We start from the raw sequence: 15,560 nt of genomic DNA on the forward strand, positions 1-15,560 counted from the left end.
TAATATAATATCCACTTAATTTATTAGGTTGTTCTATGATTCCATCAAGTTTCTTCTTTAAAAGTTTTCACCTTTTACATAATCCTAATGTGTTTCGTAATGTGTGTTTTGTTTTAATTGTGTACAAGAATATCTGAAGTGAAATGCATGAAGTCGTGTCTGCCCAACTCATCTGTTTTTTTTGTCTGATGCCTCAGTCATAGTACTTGCCATTTTCAGTCCAATGTCTGAGTTCAGCAGGACAACATTCTCCTCCCCTTCAAGAGCCCATCCTCCAGTTCCTGTGCCTGAAAACAGAATGAATTCTGCCAGCATTTTTTGCCAAAGAAACGCTACATAGGTTGAAACAAACAACATTTTAACTACAGCGCTTTCTTCAAAACGACAAACATAGAAAAAAGAAAAGAGAAAAAATAAGTAAAACTAAAAGAAATAATAATAATGCTTTTCTTTGTCTTTTCTCTGTCAAAATAAAACTCAAAACTGGATCAGACTGAATTCAATGATCATAACCCATAGACAATAATCAGTCTACGCAGCATTTGGCCTCGCAATCAGCGGACAGTGGCTCTTAGACACAGCCATCATGTCTTGCAGGCCTCCCACAACCAAGTGTCGTGAGGCCAAAGTGAATTCCGAATATTTCTTACAACAGATTACTAAAATGATTACAAGGTAAAACCACACATTACACCCTCATGATCACTAAAATATGTAGGCACAACTACTGCCTCCACTTTATATGTCCTTGATTTAACATAAACATGATCTATCAAAGTATCTTTTTCAGTGGTTGCTTCTCTAACCATTTGAAAATATCCTTTATCACAAACAAACTTTGTGATAGTTGATGACTTCAAAATATCATCATTAAAATCTCCAATCACTGCTATTGTGTCACTTTGTTTCTCAAGCCAATCGAGTAGTTTTCCTAAATTCTTTTTAAATAGTGAAAGAGGGTATAGTGGCGGTCGGTAAATTACCCCAAGAACCATGTTAAAACTACAAAACCGATACACTAAACACTCCAAATTCAGCTCTGGTTGCTGGAGTACTTGAAATTGTACATCATCTGCACAATAGATGCCAACACCACCGTGTTGTTGGTCTTGCAATGGAATCAATTCCGGATGCCTGCTAGTATACGACAAACATCGTGGACGGTTAGTGAAACTGTAACCATCTATTTTTACTGTATCCGTTTGGGTTGAAGACACCCATGTTTCTGTAAGAGCAATGCATTTAGGTTTCCAATGTTCTGTATAACAGGCTAAATCTTTTACATGCCGATTTAAACTTTGCACATTCATTAGGAATACAGTAAAAACAGATGTGTTAAATCGATCCAATTGAATTGATTCACTTAAAAGAGGTGTCATACTCTGAAGTGCACCCAAAATGTCGTCCTTACAATAAATCCTCTTTTCATCAAAATTTTGAATTGTCAATCCTAAAACACTTCTTACACGACTTATAGCCACATAAGCTTGTCCCGGTGCAAATATTTTACTAAAACAAACAACAGCTTCATCAACAGTTAGTCCTTGAACTTTGTGTACTGTACAAGCCCATGCCAATCTGAGTGGAAATTGTCGCCGCAATCCACCTTTAACGGTAGCTCGATCCTCCTCAGGTGCAATGGGTGTGGATCCAGCCAAATCTGATGATGCATAGTGGCAGCTCTTCCTTTTCTGCATGCCTACACGATCATCATCAAATTTAACATAGACCACTTTAGGAAACTTGTCCTTTTCTGGTATTGATATTTCCATAACAGTACCACAAACGCCATTAACCAAACCATCGCTAACATCCACATTTTTACACAACATAACACGCGCTCCTTTACCCAATAACAACACTTCTGACAAGCAAGTATTTGACGCTTTTGCATGATTTCCTTCCAACAACCTCAATTTTCCTGTTTTTTTATCATTGACATAGTCCTGTGCCCCAATAGTTACAAATTCAGGACAAGTCTCATATAATCGATGAATATTGTGCTCATTTACTTGTTTATTGGTTGCATATATGTGCAAGGCTGAGCTAACCTCACCTGTTTCACAACGTTTTAAAATCTGCAAATCATCAGCCAATAATGGTGTGCCTTTGGAACGAGTTCTCATCCTGTTTAGCAGTTGAGAAAACACAGAATCTTTTTGTCTAACTATTTCAGTTAAGTCTACAATTTTAAATAAATCTGACCATATATTTGTGGCAACACCATCTGAATACAGTGGTTTACCTTTCACGGGAGGGAGCTGATAGAAATCACCGACCACAATTACACTAATATTACCATATGATTTTACGTTTTGTTTAATCTGACGCAGTCGACCATTAACATATGATAAGAGATTGTGATCAACCATTGATATTTCATCTATAATAAGAAGCTGGAGATCACAATATTTGACACGCAAGGTATTTAGCTTTTCTTCACTCAAAGGAGTATATGGTAAGCGTACATCCTTTCCAATAGAAAATGTGGTGTGGATTGTTGTTGCTTCTAAATTATATGCAGCAATGCCGGTGGGAGCTGTCAGTAGTACGCATGTGTTGTCAGGAGACTGACACACAGTGGACAATAATCGTTTTGATTCATATTCAATTGCCCTGATTAAATGACTTTTTCCTGTCCCAGCACCACCTGTGATAAAAATATGCAGTGGTTCAGGATTTTTTCCATTCACTTTGGCTAGACACCATTGCCTGATTTGATAAAAAACAGAGAACTGTTTTTCATTTAAAGATCTAATTAATGCAAGGCCTTCACTTCTAGTCATTTTTCCTTTCTCAAATACGGACAATTCTTTACACTGAAAACTTAAATCAGGGATTTGTTCCTGGTCACTGTTTTCTATTTCTCTTTCTTTTTGTAATTCCACGCACTCCAATCGTTCGAGTTCAACTTCGGGACACAATTCAGCCCATGCATCTTCCAGCATCACATCACCAGTAACATTGTCAACAGCCTCAAAATGATCAGATACCACCTCAAATTCACTCCTATTTAAATCTACAACAGACTTTACTGAATGCTTTGTTCCATCAACAAAACTAATGACACCAGTTCGATAAAAGTCACCAAAGGTTTCACAATGTACAGGTTTCAGTTCAGTATCAGAGCGATAAGGCAGAAATAGCTGCATTATGCTTTGATAAAACTTTTCTGGCTCTTTTGTTTCAGAGAAACGCGCATAACGAACAACTGCTGGTTTTGACCGAGTTCTTTTCGCAACAAACCCAAAATCCTTATTCAATTTAACTGAATTTCTACTCTTCTCATTTTTGGACAAAACACGATACTCTGAAACAAACTTGGCCAGGCACATATCGGGAAACACATCATCATTTGGCCTATTCTTATAACGGTCAACTATACCAGTCATCCACATGTCTTCTGGGGTAAGATCCTGTAATGTAGCCTTTTGTTTCAAAACAGAAATGGGTAAACTCATTTTCACAATATTATCACCTGTTGGAACAAAAACAACTTTCCGAGAACACTCCTTTAAATGCATGTTGGTGAGTCTATATACTGCTTCCTGAGCACAAACATCGCGATTATGCAAATAGACACTACCAAGTCTCTTTAAAGCTTCTTTAGCACTAACATTGCCTTCTTTGGCTGCTTCTCTTTGTGCATTTCCTAGAAGAAGACCAATTTCACGTTCACTTTTTGACATATAAGATACTATATAAACACAGCATGCATATGCATCGACGCAATACTGGATATCAATATTTGCATTCCAAGCTTTTAACAGTGGTCTACTATATTGATTGATCCAGATTTCATTAATTTGCCTTTTCAACACCACATGTGTATTCCTACTAAGTCGTTTATATGCCGTTTCAAATAAGCCTTGACTAATGCACAAGCCTTCAAACATTTCTTCCACAGTATTGTATGGACAGTTGTCAACTGAAATGGCATTCTTTATCTTTGTTAAAATATCGCTTGCTACATCTCTGTCCATTTGTTCCAAAAGTGCCTTATTCTCATCAACACATTGACAATCTGCACTACCATCAGTGTTATCCAAATTGCATTTACAAGTCTTGACCGGATCTTGATATTTTTCACCACGACAAATAAAAGTGCAGCAAGATGCAGGCCGAGGGAAATTAAAACGACAAACAGTTTTTTTCTTTTTACAAGTTTTTGAATGTCGTTTTGAATGCTGTTGTACAGATGTAACTACTCCAGACAATGTGTCTTCTTCAGATGGAATTTCACATGTCACATACTCATCAATAAACGCAATAACCTCTTCATCCGTGTTCTTGTCCAAAATTGGAGCACCGGAAATCCAAAATAGACAATGGCAATGAGGAGAACCACGCTGCTGGAATTCTACACGATAATAGTAGTCTTCGATTTTTCCGATCGGATTAGCAGGAGACATGAGGACTTCTCTTAGAAAAACATGCCATCTAAAATCAAACATTCTAGCAGCAGTAACAGGGTTTCGACGCAACAATTCACACTTCTCTGCCCATTGCAACTGTTCCAAAGTCTGTGTTCGCCCTTCCTGCTTTAAGATGCTATAAAGCAGATTAGTCCATCTCATATCTGCAGACGAAAACGAGGCAAACCATGTGGGTTTCCCCAACATTCTAACACAAGCTAGCAAGTCGCGTTGAGCAGTCTGCCAGAAAGCTGGTGTGCCTCGAATAGGTTTCAAGAAACGATAACCATCATCAAACTGTAATAACTTATTTATAGAGTTTTCATCCCTCAAAACCTCACTCATATTTTGAGATGTACAACTTGTACCTTTACGTAAAGCTACTGACACTTTAGACACAACCTGCTCAAGTTCTGATATGTATTGTGCAAAGAATATATATTCCACATTACGCGCAAACCTACCATCAGCATGAAGAAGTCTGTTATTAAAATAACGACTCAAAGTCAAATGATACTGCCGCTTTTCATGGTATGTGTTACAACCCGATGGGAACAATACAGGGAAACATTTTGCTTCGTTAGTACAATCAGAAAGCAGTTTTATAGGGTTATTATTTTCACTTGGTGCGACATTCAACACATTATCAACATACAGATCCAATGCTTCTTGTCCTATATCTACGGGCATAAGACAAGTGTCCTGGAACATGCAGTGTTGCTGTCTGTCATGTAAAAGGTCATCATCATTTTCATCTATGGACATGTCCTCATCTTGTTCTTTAACATTATTATTGTTTAAAACAGAATTATCATTTTCCTGAGAAAACTCATTGATCCAAGATTCATTGAACTCTACATTTTTATAATGAATGTTACAATGTTTCAAGTAACAAAGAGCTTCCTGGACATGCATTGAGTCAACATACTGATAATCATAATGACCTTTGTATGTCAATTTACGCTTTAACTTAACAGGTAACAAAGACCCTTCCATATTACTACGTGGTAGCATACTGCAGGTTTCAACAACATTTGCAGGGACACAAGTAACGGGACCATGCACTCCATTTTGTCCACCTTTGGGCAAAGCCAACATTTTCATAAACGGAATATGTAAAGCTATTAAATGTTGTTCCAAGCTATTCAAGCATGCCAACTGAGGAGGGATGTCATCAACAGTCAAATTATTGCATGAACTTTCTGGGGGCATTTGACCTTTGCTAATTTTGTTATGACAACAATAACAGATATACAACTTATTTCGACAGGTTTTGAGATTGCATGGTGATATGCACGCATCATTGCATATATGTATATAATCATGACTTATACATCTATCTGCGATTAAAGACATTTGTTTAGTTTTCCTGTATGAATCTTTGCGACAATTCAATACCTGATGCTTGAATAACAACCGAAAGCACACACAACACACAAAGTTGGGCCCCTCTTTTACTTTGTCCAAAAACTTTGCAACAACAAAATCAATCTCCTTTGACTTTATTCTAATGTCCTGTCTTTTTAGCTGAACATTTGATATTTTGTGGATCTTATGTTGTGGATTAAGGTATTTCTTTCCACTTAAGTATTTCACTTTTTCACGATGATTTTCATCAGTTTTATACTTTGTAATGCTCATATCTTTAACTTTTTCACGATGATTTTCATCGGTTTTATATTTCCTGATGCTTATATCCTTAACTTTTTCACGATGAATTTTGTCTTGATTATATTTAGTAATGCCGATTTTCTTAAGGTTTCTTTGGTAAGTCTCATCATCCCAATATTTATTTCTGATCCAAAGCTTTTTTTGTTCTCTGTATAGTAAATTTCTCATATACGCATTTCTTTTATTGGATTTAAATTTGTCTCTATATACCATTTCAGATCTATATTTAATGGTTTTTCTCTGATCCTTTTTCTGTCTTAAATACATAGAAAAACTGTATTTTGCTTTACCGCATAAAACAGTTTGCTTTGCATTTTGCTGGACTTGTGTCGATCTTGTATGAATGTGTTGTGTCTTTATTGAAACATTTTCTTCGCAAAGTTCAAAGCAAGAGTCTTTATCACGTTGCTTTGCACAAATAACGGCGTCGAAATGGTCATCACAGTTTTGCAAATATATAGCTTCATTGATCAAATGACTACTATTAGAATTATATTTGGTCCACTGCATGCCATTAAATACATATATATCCACTCCTAACATATCGGCGGCAGAATTAAACTCAATTTCCGTAGCACAGTGACCCACGTACTTCATCTGTGACTGGTTAACATATTCTGTCACAGAAGCAAAACCTTTTTCCAAATATTTTTTACATACTTCTTTATTATTGGACATGTGTGAAATAACAGCAAGTCTAATTTTACGGTGATTTCTTTCAGAACCACTAAGTGCATAGGCTACAGCTCTGAAAAAACTGTTCCCGTCATTTATGATATTTTTAGTCTTGCACACATTTCCCAAAGGCCCACGCAATGTTACGTTGTGAAAATTATGTTCTTCAAAGTCTATTTTTAAATTCTTACACAGCGTTTTAGCAGTAAATTCAGAGATGGGATTAAATAGTGAAATATATTGGAAATCTTGTAAATTACCCATGCAATCGTCTTCAATGGAATTCTCAGTTTTTACTGTCTTCATATGGGCAATTTTCTGTCCTGTTTTAGCTTGCCGAGTTTTATATTCACCAGAAACATCTCTATTCATGCAATGACCATAACATGTTTGTGACTGAGGCTGCTTCACACAAGTAACCGTCTCATAATGATTACCGCTAATATTTTGTAAATAGAGACTATGATTAGACAAACTACTCAAAGAACTGTATTCAAGCCATTTATCATCGCAAAATGTGAAAATATTAACACCAAAATAATCAGCTGCAGCTTGAATCTCTACTTCAGTTGCCCAACTGCCAACATATTGCATCCTTGAAACGGCAATGTATTGTGACATGGAGGAATACTCACTTCTTAAAATACTATCATACATGTGAGAATTCCTTTGTAACCAGTTTACAACAGCAAGCCTAATTTTGCGATGATTTTTCTGAGTGCCACTGATAGCTTGACTAAGTGCTCTAAAAAAGCAGTTTCCATCTCCTACAATGTTTTCTATCATACATGGAACACCCAGTTCTCCAACCACACAAGATACAGAATTTGACTGTTGATACTCCACATTCAACTTTCCACACAGTGACCGTGCAATGTCTTCAGAAACAGGTTTAAAATATAACACCTTACTTTGGGCACCAGTAACAACTACATCATCATCATCCATGTCTGACATGTCAAGTTGGGATGAATGTCCTACACAATAATCATCCTGCATATCAACACTTGTAAAGGTCTGATCAAAAACACCACTGCTTTCTGGAACAGCAGCTCCATGTTCAGATGGAATTTTACTTGTGTCAATCTGAACAATATGAACTCCACTGATCTCAAATAATTTGGGAGTGTCATTCAGTTCACCGGAAAATCTTTTAATGTGCACAAAGACTTGATCAAGAGTATTGAAGTAAAGAACAACACTTTTTCCATTTTCATGTACCATACCGTCGGTGTTACGTGCATGAGAGTCTACAACAGCATAACGTCCATTATAACTAATAAGGGCACAAGTACTGCCACTTATTGTAATAAAGCTGGTTTCATATTTTGCACACATCTTACTGAGTCCATCCCAAAGACTAGTGTGTACACCTGCATCAATAAACTGTCCTTGTAGTATATCCACATCTCCAGCAACATAGTCCCCATAATCATACTCAAAACTTTGCCCATCAACATATATCTTTTTAGGCAAGTCTGGAACAGAGAGAAGCTCACTTCCACCACTGATTAAATTGTTATCACGCAAAAATGTATATAGCTCATCACCCAAAACAACTACATCATCCAATATGTCAGTATTCCACGAAAAAACGCTGTCCACTGTATGCTTTGTTAAAGCAACAGCACTTATGGCTGCACACTGAAGTCCAGCATATTTAAACTGATCATCACCCTGATGAAACGATCCACTGAGTGATGCAACATGGCTACTTGCATCTGTAGCCTGTCTGTCAGCAGTGACTGCTGCACATGTCTGCACATTACTGTACATCTCTTGTACAGTAATAGCACAGATGCCATACTCGGTCGCATTTAATGATTCCCTGAGGTTAATAAAGTGAATCATTAAATCATTTAAACACGTGTTAAACACCACTACCGATGTACCAGATTCTGATGCTAACCCCTGTGAATTTCGAGTTCCACAGTCCACAACAACAAAGTAGTCTCCGTGCTGGATTACCAAGATAATTGCACCATGAAGATTAAAGATACACATTCCATCTCTCAACAAGTACTTATTTAGACTTTCATACAGTCCCTCCTCCTTCTGAAAATTAAATGTCCCAAACACCATGCTACCAGTTACTACTTTCCACTTTCTACCAAAAATAGTCTGATCTTCAACCAGCTTGCACAACTCTGGCTTTGGGCCTCTGTATGGTCTTTCTCCAGCAACATATTCCGCCAACTTCTGACCTACTACACCGACTTCATCTACATCCGACGTCTTCCAGGTACAAATGGGAGAAATGTGGTGTTTTATCGCTGCTACAACACTACATGACATTAAAGTATGATGACTACACGGATTACTACCAAAAAATGTCCCTGGAACAAGAGGCAATGGAAGCTCCGTTGAACACATGCAAGGAAGAGGGTTAACAGCCAGACCTTTGGGTGATGTCTGAGTACGCTGGAAATCACCCATCTCCTCAGGCGTCTGGAATGAAAATATGAAAAACATGAGATTTCTAAATCCTCATTTGGTAAAGGCCCTTCCCTAAATCTGATTTCCTTGGCAGAACTGAAACCAAGAACTATTTCAATCAAATTAAAACAAATAATCCACATTGTGCTATGTTTCATTTAAGTCTGTTCTATACAAGATATATATGTAAACCAAACAAGAAATTATTTAAGAGTATTGTAGTGAAATTCCACTACAATATGGATGGGTTTAAGCAGATCTAATTGTTGCCTACAAATATGACAGGAAACTTGAAATTTCCCTCAGTCTAAATTTGCTGCAGCAAGTCACACATTCTGGTTCTCTTTCAAAAAGTTATTATAAAGTATATTACAAAGCTTACTGAGAAATAATTATTTTGTGTTAAATGAAAAAAATTTTTTTTTTATAGTATTTATCGTACATCACTCCTATAAAACTTTTGACTTTATAGCAAATGGCCTTTTTTGACCAATAATAGTCCAGTTAACGATTAATTACTAATTCAAATAATTCAGAAAAATAATTCATTGTGAGCAATCAATTAATGGCTTGAGCCTTAATTTTTAATTTAAACTGTTACTTTTATTACAATATGTCCCTAAAAAAATACATCCATCCATCTTCTTCCACTTATCTGGGGAAAGGTCACAGGTGTAGCAGCTTCAGAGGGGAGGCCTTGAAAAATTTCTACATTTAAAGATTCAATCTCTCCTGACTGCAAATTAATGCCCTTTTATGCACAACAGATTTATTACATCAGCCAATGACAATAATTTTTAACAGAAATTCTGAATTATGTTATGAAAATTCTAGAACACTGAAAAGAACACTCACACATTTTTTATTAATACACACTGCAGGACACATTACTATACAGACCCCCTGGCCAGCCGGACTTTCCAAAGCACAGGCAGGACCCACAGCAGAACAATCCGACGCCACACGAGGACAGGCAGGACGCGCATCAGACACAAAAATCCTGGATCGCTTAGGCACAACCTATAAATAAATGACACATAAACATAACATCAAGCTGATGTTACACAATATGAATAAAGATGCTATATCAAAGTTTTCAATAAAACACTTGACACTGTTCAACATTCATTATTAATTACACAATTAACTTCAATATGCAAATCACTTACAGTGTTTTCAGCCAACAATAATTCCGCACCTCTGGCAGGAGTTGCACAAGATGCAGCTGAAACCTAAAGGAGAAATTAAGAAATGAACAGTTAAATAAAATAAAGTCATCTGCACTAGAAACTATTAATTAGCTTATGCTTTTACAAACCTTCTGTCTCACACGCCTAGACTTTGAGACAGATGGTTTTATTGGATGTTCCACAGGCTTTGTCTGTAATATCACAAACAACATTTAAGATTTGTTACTTATAAAAGCAAATAATGACACTGTTAATAGTTGACGTATTTTGCTAATTACCTCAGTGCCTGTGCAAACATCCTGAGTGGCCGATGGAGAGACTGTTTCCATGGCAACCAAAATAGCAGGTGAGAAACAAACAGGATTGGATGGAATGACACACTCCGAAAAAGCCACAGGAGAGTGTTCCCTCTATAAGACCAAAACATTTATTATTAAAATACCAGTGACATTGAAAATTATGTCATACATAGCTGCAAGCCTCACGCACCTGGTGATGAACCACTCTTTTCTTGGGTGAATCGAACAAACAGTCTGATTCTCCCGAGAGGTTCCTCTACAAAGGTAGATCACATAAGATTTTTAGGATGACTAGCCAAAATGAAACATCTCTCTTCCACAGCAAGCAAAAATAAAAGACTCAAACCTTCCTGCTGGATCTCACGAGCGTCCATTCCGTAGGGAGTGGAGAAGAAGGACGAGAACGCTCCTCTCCCTTAACCACCACACGGGGCACAAACCTCGATTTGTAAGGAGGAGTTGCCTGACTCTGGACCAGTGGCTTTGGTGCTGACAACTCCATGAACTCATAGGCAAACATCCAAATCAGATGATTAAGGATGTGCATCCCGTGGTTGTCACTAAGGTGGATCTGCACACATCAAGAACAATCAGATAAAACGAACATTTTATTTAATTGCCATATTGTTCCTTACTGTGTTTAAAATGAACATGTACTCACGCCATCAGGACACCACAGATCAAGATCGTCCAGAGGAAAGTAGTCGGCAACTTCATAATATGGAATCCCTGAAAACATCATGTCAAGATGAAAAGAAATGATCAAACATTCAAAAAAGTATAACAAAAAGATATGCAATACATTTACCAAACAAGAACATAATGAGAAATATTTTAATACTTACCTAGCTTTGCCGACCGGCGATGGAATTCTTGCTGAAAAACGGTCTGCTTTTCTCTGGACTCAGTCAAGCGGGGAACAAAGCCGGTACAAAATACCTAGACAAATACCTTGTTTAGTAATTTATATTACCTATGAACCTAGTGAAAAAATGGTGTTTTGTGTATTTCTCGATTCCAGTCCTTAGTGACCATTGCTCTGCATGTTTTAGATGTGTGTCTGAAGTTAAATACCTAAAATATGCAGGGCAGTAGTCTCTATGAACCAGCATGGAGAACCACTACTTTTTAAATCAACTCTGGTTATTACCTTAGACCAACGACTACACACAGCCAACAGGTACCGCTCAAATTCCTGTCCGGCTTCTTCTGGGTGACGACTGGCCGTAAGGTTGTTTGATGGAGCCATGATGCAGACAGCATCAGGCTCCCGAGGTATGACAGCGTTCAACACCTCGAGACGCAAGTCAGCTGCAGAAGCACCAGGAGTGGACATGAACCCAAACTGGATGTCACCACTTGCCATCACAACAACGCCGTCCACAAATGAACGCAAATGGGACGCACCGATCACAAGAACAAACTAAAATAGAAAAGACATAGCATGATAAGAATTACACCTACATATTCTATATCAAATCATTGCTGATTTTACATACTTTCTTATCGGACGTTCCCTCAGGAATGACCAACTTGTGACAGTGGTTAGTCACATCACTAGTTGGCCATGTTTTAACTTTGTGGCGCAAACCCGTGCCACGCACTGTTAAATAACAAAAATCCAAAAAGAAACAAAATCAGATGAAGAAATATAGACCATGTACTCTGGATATTTCATTTACATCAAAATAAGACATTCAATTTAAAGAAATGTAATTACTCTGACCTGGAACAAAATCGCTGGAGGCCTTGGGTATCCCAACACGTCCAAGCCGGACTGCCTCTACTCTCTTTTTTGCAGCTTCCGAACGGCGGTGGGACTTTCCTCGAGGCATCTACATTTCAAAATGAAATTGATAATAACAACTATATATATATATATATATATATATATATATATATATATATATATATATATATATATACACACACACACATACATACATACATACACATATATATATATATATATATATACACACATATATATACATATACACACATATATATACATATATATATATATATATATATATATATATATATATATATATATATATATATATATATATATATTAGGGCTGGGCAACGATTACAATATTTAATTGGAATTAATCGCATAATTTGCCTGATTAATCGCATTGTATTTACAAACTCCAAGAATGAATTCAAAAGTAGTGTAAATAGCACTTTTATTTTAATGTTCTGCTGCCATATAAACAAAAGTGTTGTAACATTTGTACCACTTACCAGTAACACATATTTAGTGTAAAGCTCAACTTAAACATGTAAAACAAAAAATAGCAATAGTAACAAATTAAATCTTATTGCCACTGACAGGGAATTCTCTTTATGAGGAAAAAATCTACCAAAAACAGGCAATTTCTGAGGTAACCGCAGGGAGCAGCATTACCATTTTATGTTCATTACCAAAGTTTAACTTGGCAGTGGTTACATCTAACTTGTTTCTGTCATATTTGACATCATTTTGGAGTCAGTGGGTCACATGACCTGGAAGCTATTGAAGAAATATCACATTTTTCTACAATAAAAATCCTTTAAAAATAGAAAAAGGCTTAAAATGGGATACAAATGAGTGTGCCCCATCTGGCTAAAATAGTAGAACAATTTGACATCATTTTGGAGACAGTGGGTCACATGACCTGGAAGCTATTGAAGAAATATCACATTTTTCTATAATAAAAATCCTTTAAAAATAGAAAAAGGCTTAAAATGGGATCAAAATTAATGTGCCCAATCTGGCTAAAGTAGTAGAACAATTTGACATACATTTGGAGTCATTGAGTCACATGACCTGGAAGCTATTGAAGAAATATCAAATTTTTTCAATATAAAAATTCTTTAAAAATAGAAAAAGTCTTAAAATTGGATAAAAATGAATGTGCCCGATCAAGCTAATGTAGTAGAACAATTTGACATAGATTTTAAGTCAGTGGGTCACATGACCTGGAAGCTATTGAAAAAATATCACATTTCTCTATAAAAATTCTTTAAAAATAAACAAAGTCTTAAAATGGGATAAAAATTAGAGTGCCTTACAGATGTTATTTATTGGCATAATTTCCTATTAGTTTTGTCTTAGCTGGTGACTAGATAAGCAATTTATTGATTTTTATTTGTCAAGAGTGCTTGGTTCAAAACTTTTTTACGGTCCCTAACTGCACCACCGCGTGTGGGAGGAGGGAACAGCTGACAGACGCTGGCCGAAATCGGAGTCCTTCAACTGGATCAACCGTGAGCTAGATCCCGCTGACTCCGCGGAGCTTGAATGTCCAATATCAAACCAACTTCACCGCGGTCCCAAATTCTGTTTTGAGCGCTAACGGAAAAAATATACCGGAAGCACTGTTGGCTTCTGGGTCTTGTAGTTCTTTTGACTTGCATTATAGTTTAGGTTTCTTAAAAAAAAACTACAAAATGGCGGCGGTGAACCTACATTTTTGATTCTCCATTTTATTAAATTTTTTGGCATCGATCCTAGTTTATTGTACCTGCTATTGGTTTTACTATCTAACACGCTCTAATTCATCCATTTTGTCACAAGAGTTACCAAAAACAGTACTGTTTTTACTTACCAGCGTGACCCGGATGTAGCGCGGATGTAGTTCGTGACGTCACGCGTGAACTCGTACACACACACATATATATATATATATATATATATATAAAAAAATCTGCGATTATAAGTGAATAAGCAGTTGACTTTGTGTTGTGCCTTTTTGTAATTAAGGGAAATAACATTAAACAACTACATACTCTCTGTTTTCTTTTAATTGAGACATTTTGTAAGAATTAAACAGCCGCAAAACGTAGCAGTTAACACCCTGAATGCTTTGATGATAGCTACGAGCTACGAACACTAGCACCACTTTAAATAGAAATAAGGATACTTGAAATACGACAGGCCCCACAGACAGAACCAAAACAATTCAGAATGAGGGGGGAAACACTTAACTCCTGATTAAAATTAGCAACTACAAATTTTAACGAACCGCATGTTTGGCTGCGGTGCGCGCTCTCGACACACGTCGGGACAACTTCGATCAAGCCAGGCCCTCGTAGCCGATGTTAAACAAATCTTCCAGGCTTACATTTATTCACATCAGTAGCAGATATTACAATACCTAGCCTGAAGCTACATTATGTTACTACCGTGAATGCAATGGTTTATATTATGGGCGAAATACAGCACTGTATTTTAACAAACTTCACAGTCATAACATCTTTATTAAACATATACAAAAACTTACCTCAACGGAAAAGTCTTCAAAGCAATCTTCAAGTTCAAATTTGAGATTATGTGAAAACTCACGATACTCACTCAAAGGGGGTCTTTGAGAGAATAATTCAAATCTTGATGTACGCAAAGTTAGCGACGTCAAGCAACCAATCAGATTAAAATATAAACCAACCAATAGAGTTGCAGACAACGTCACTGCGTATGACGTCGTAGGGCGTTTACGTCTCACGCAGTGGTTCACGGTCATACGTGAAGTACACAGCGCTGTGGGCCAGAATCTGTAGGACGTCTCCCAAAGAGCTTTCATACAGGGGGCAACTTTCTTGCTCTGGGATAATGTGCAACATATATCAGTGATCTCAAAACACCAAGATTCCCACGTTTTCACCTGCACATTAATAAATTAAATATGATAAAAAAAAAAAAATCTAAACTGTTGCTCTTCGGTCCAAGAGGTCACGTGATTCGAATTTTGCTGCTCAGCCAATCACATAGCTGTATTGTCAGCCAGGCTACTGTTACCAGATCATCATGGTTACCCCACTGAGCTATATAATACACTGGAGTGCTAATCACCGTCTGTTTGAACGAGTCGCTTTGAAGCCACCAGCCG

The 15,560-nt window shown here is 36.9% G+C and overlaps 1 protein-coding gene across 1 annotated transcript; it reads right to left on the reverse strand.

Annotated features, from left to right (window-relative positions):
* Positions 1 to 210: 210 nt before the first annotated feature.
* LOC118561029 lies at positions 211 to 15,021 on the reverse strand. The gene is made up of 13 exons (XM_036132743.1): positions 14,958 to 15,021; positions 12,413 to 12,521; positions 12,186 to 12,289; positions 11,837 to 12,109; positions 11,532 to 11,625; positions 11,348 to 11,415; positions 11,033 to 11,257; positions 10,877 to 10,942; positions 10,666 to 10,797; positions 10,516 to 10,578; positions 10,367 to 10,429; positions 10,098 to 10,217; positions 211 to 9,209 (listed from the first exon to the last, which is right to left on the reverse strand). The coding sequence occupies exons 2-13, from the start codon at positions 12,519 to 12,521 to the stop codon at positions 669 to 671; spliced, it is 9,858 nt and encodes a 3,285-aa protein (XP_035988636.1). The 5' UTR covers positions 14,958 to 15,021; the 3' UTR covers positions 211 to 668.
* Between the last annotated feature and the right edge of the window lie 539 nt (positions 15,022 to 15,560).

The sequence above is a fragment of the Fundulus heteroclitus genome, unplaced genomic scaffold (genome assembly GCF_011125445.2).
Source record: "Fundulus heteroclitus isolate FHET01 unplaced genomic scaffold, MU-UCD_Fhet_4.1 scaffold_536, whole genome shotgun sequence".
Classification (NCBI taxonomy): Eukaryota; Metazoa; Chordata; class Actinopteri; order Cyprinodontiformes; family Fundulidae; genus Fundulus; species Fundulus heteroclitus.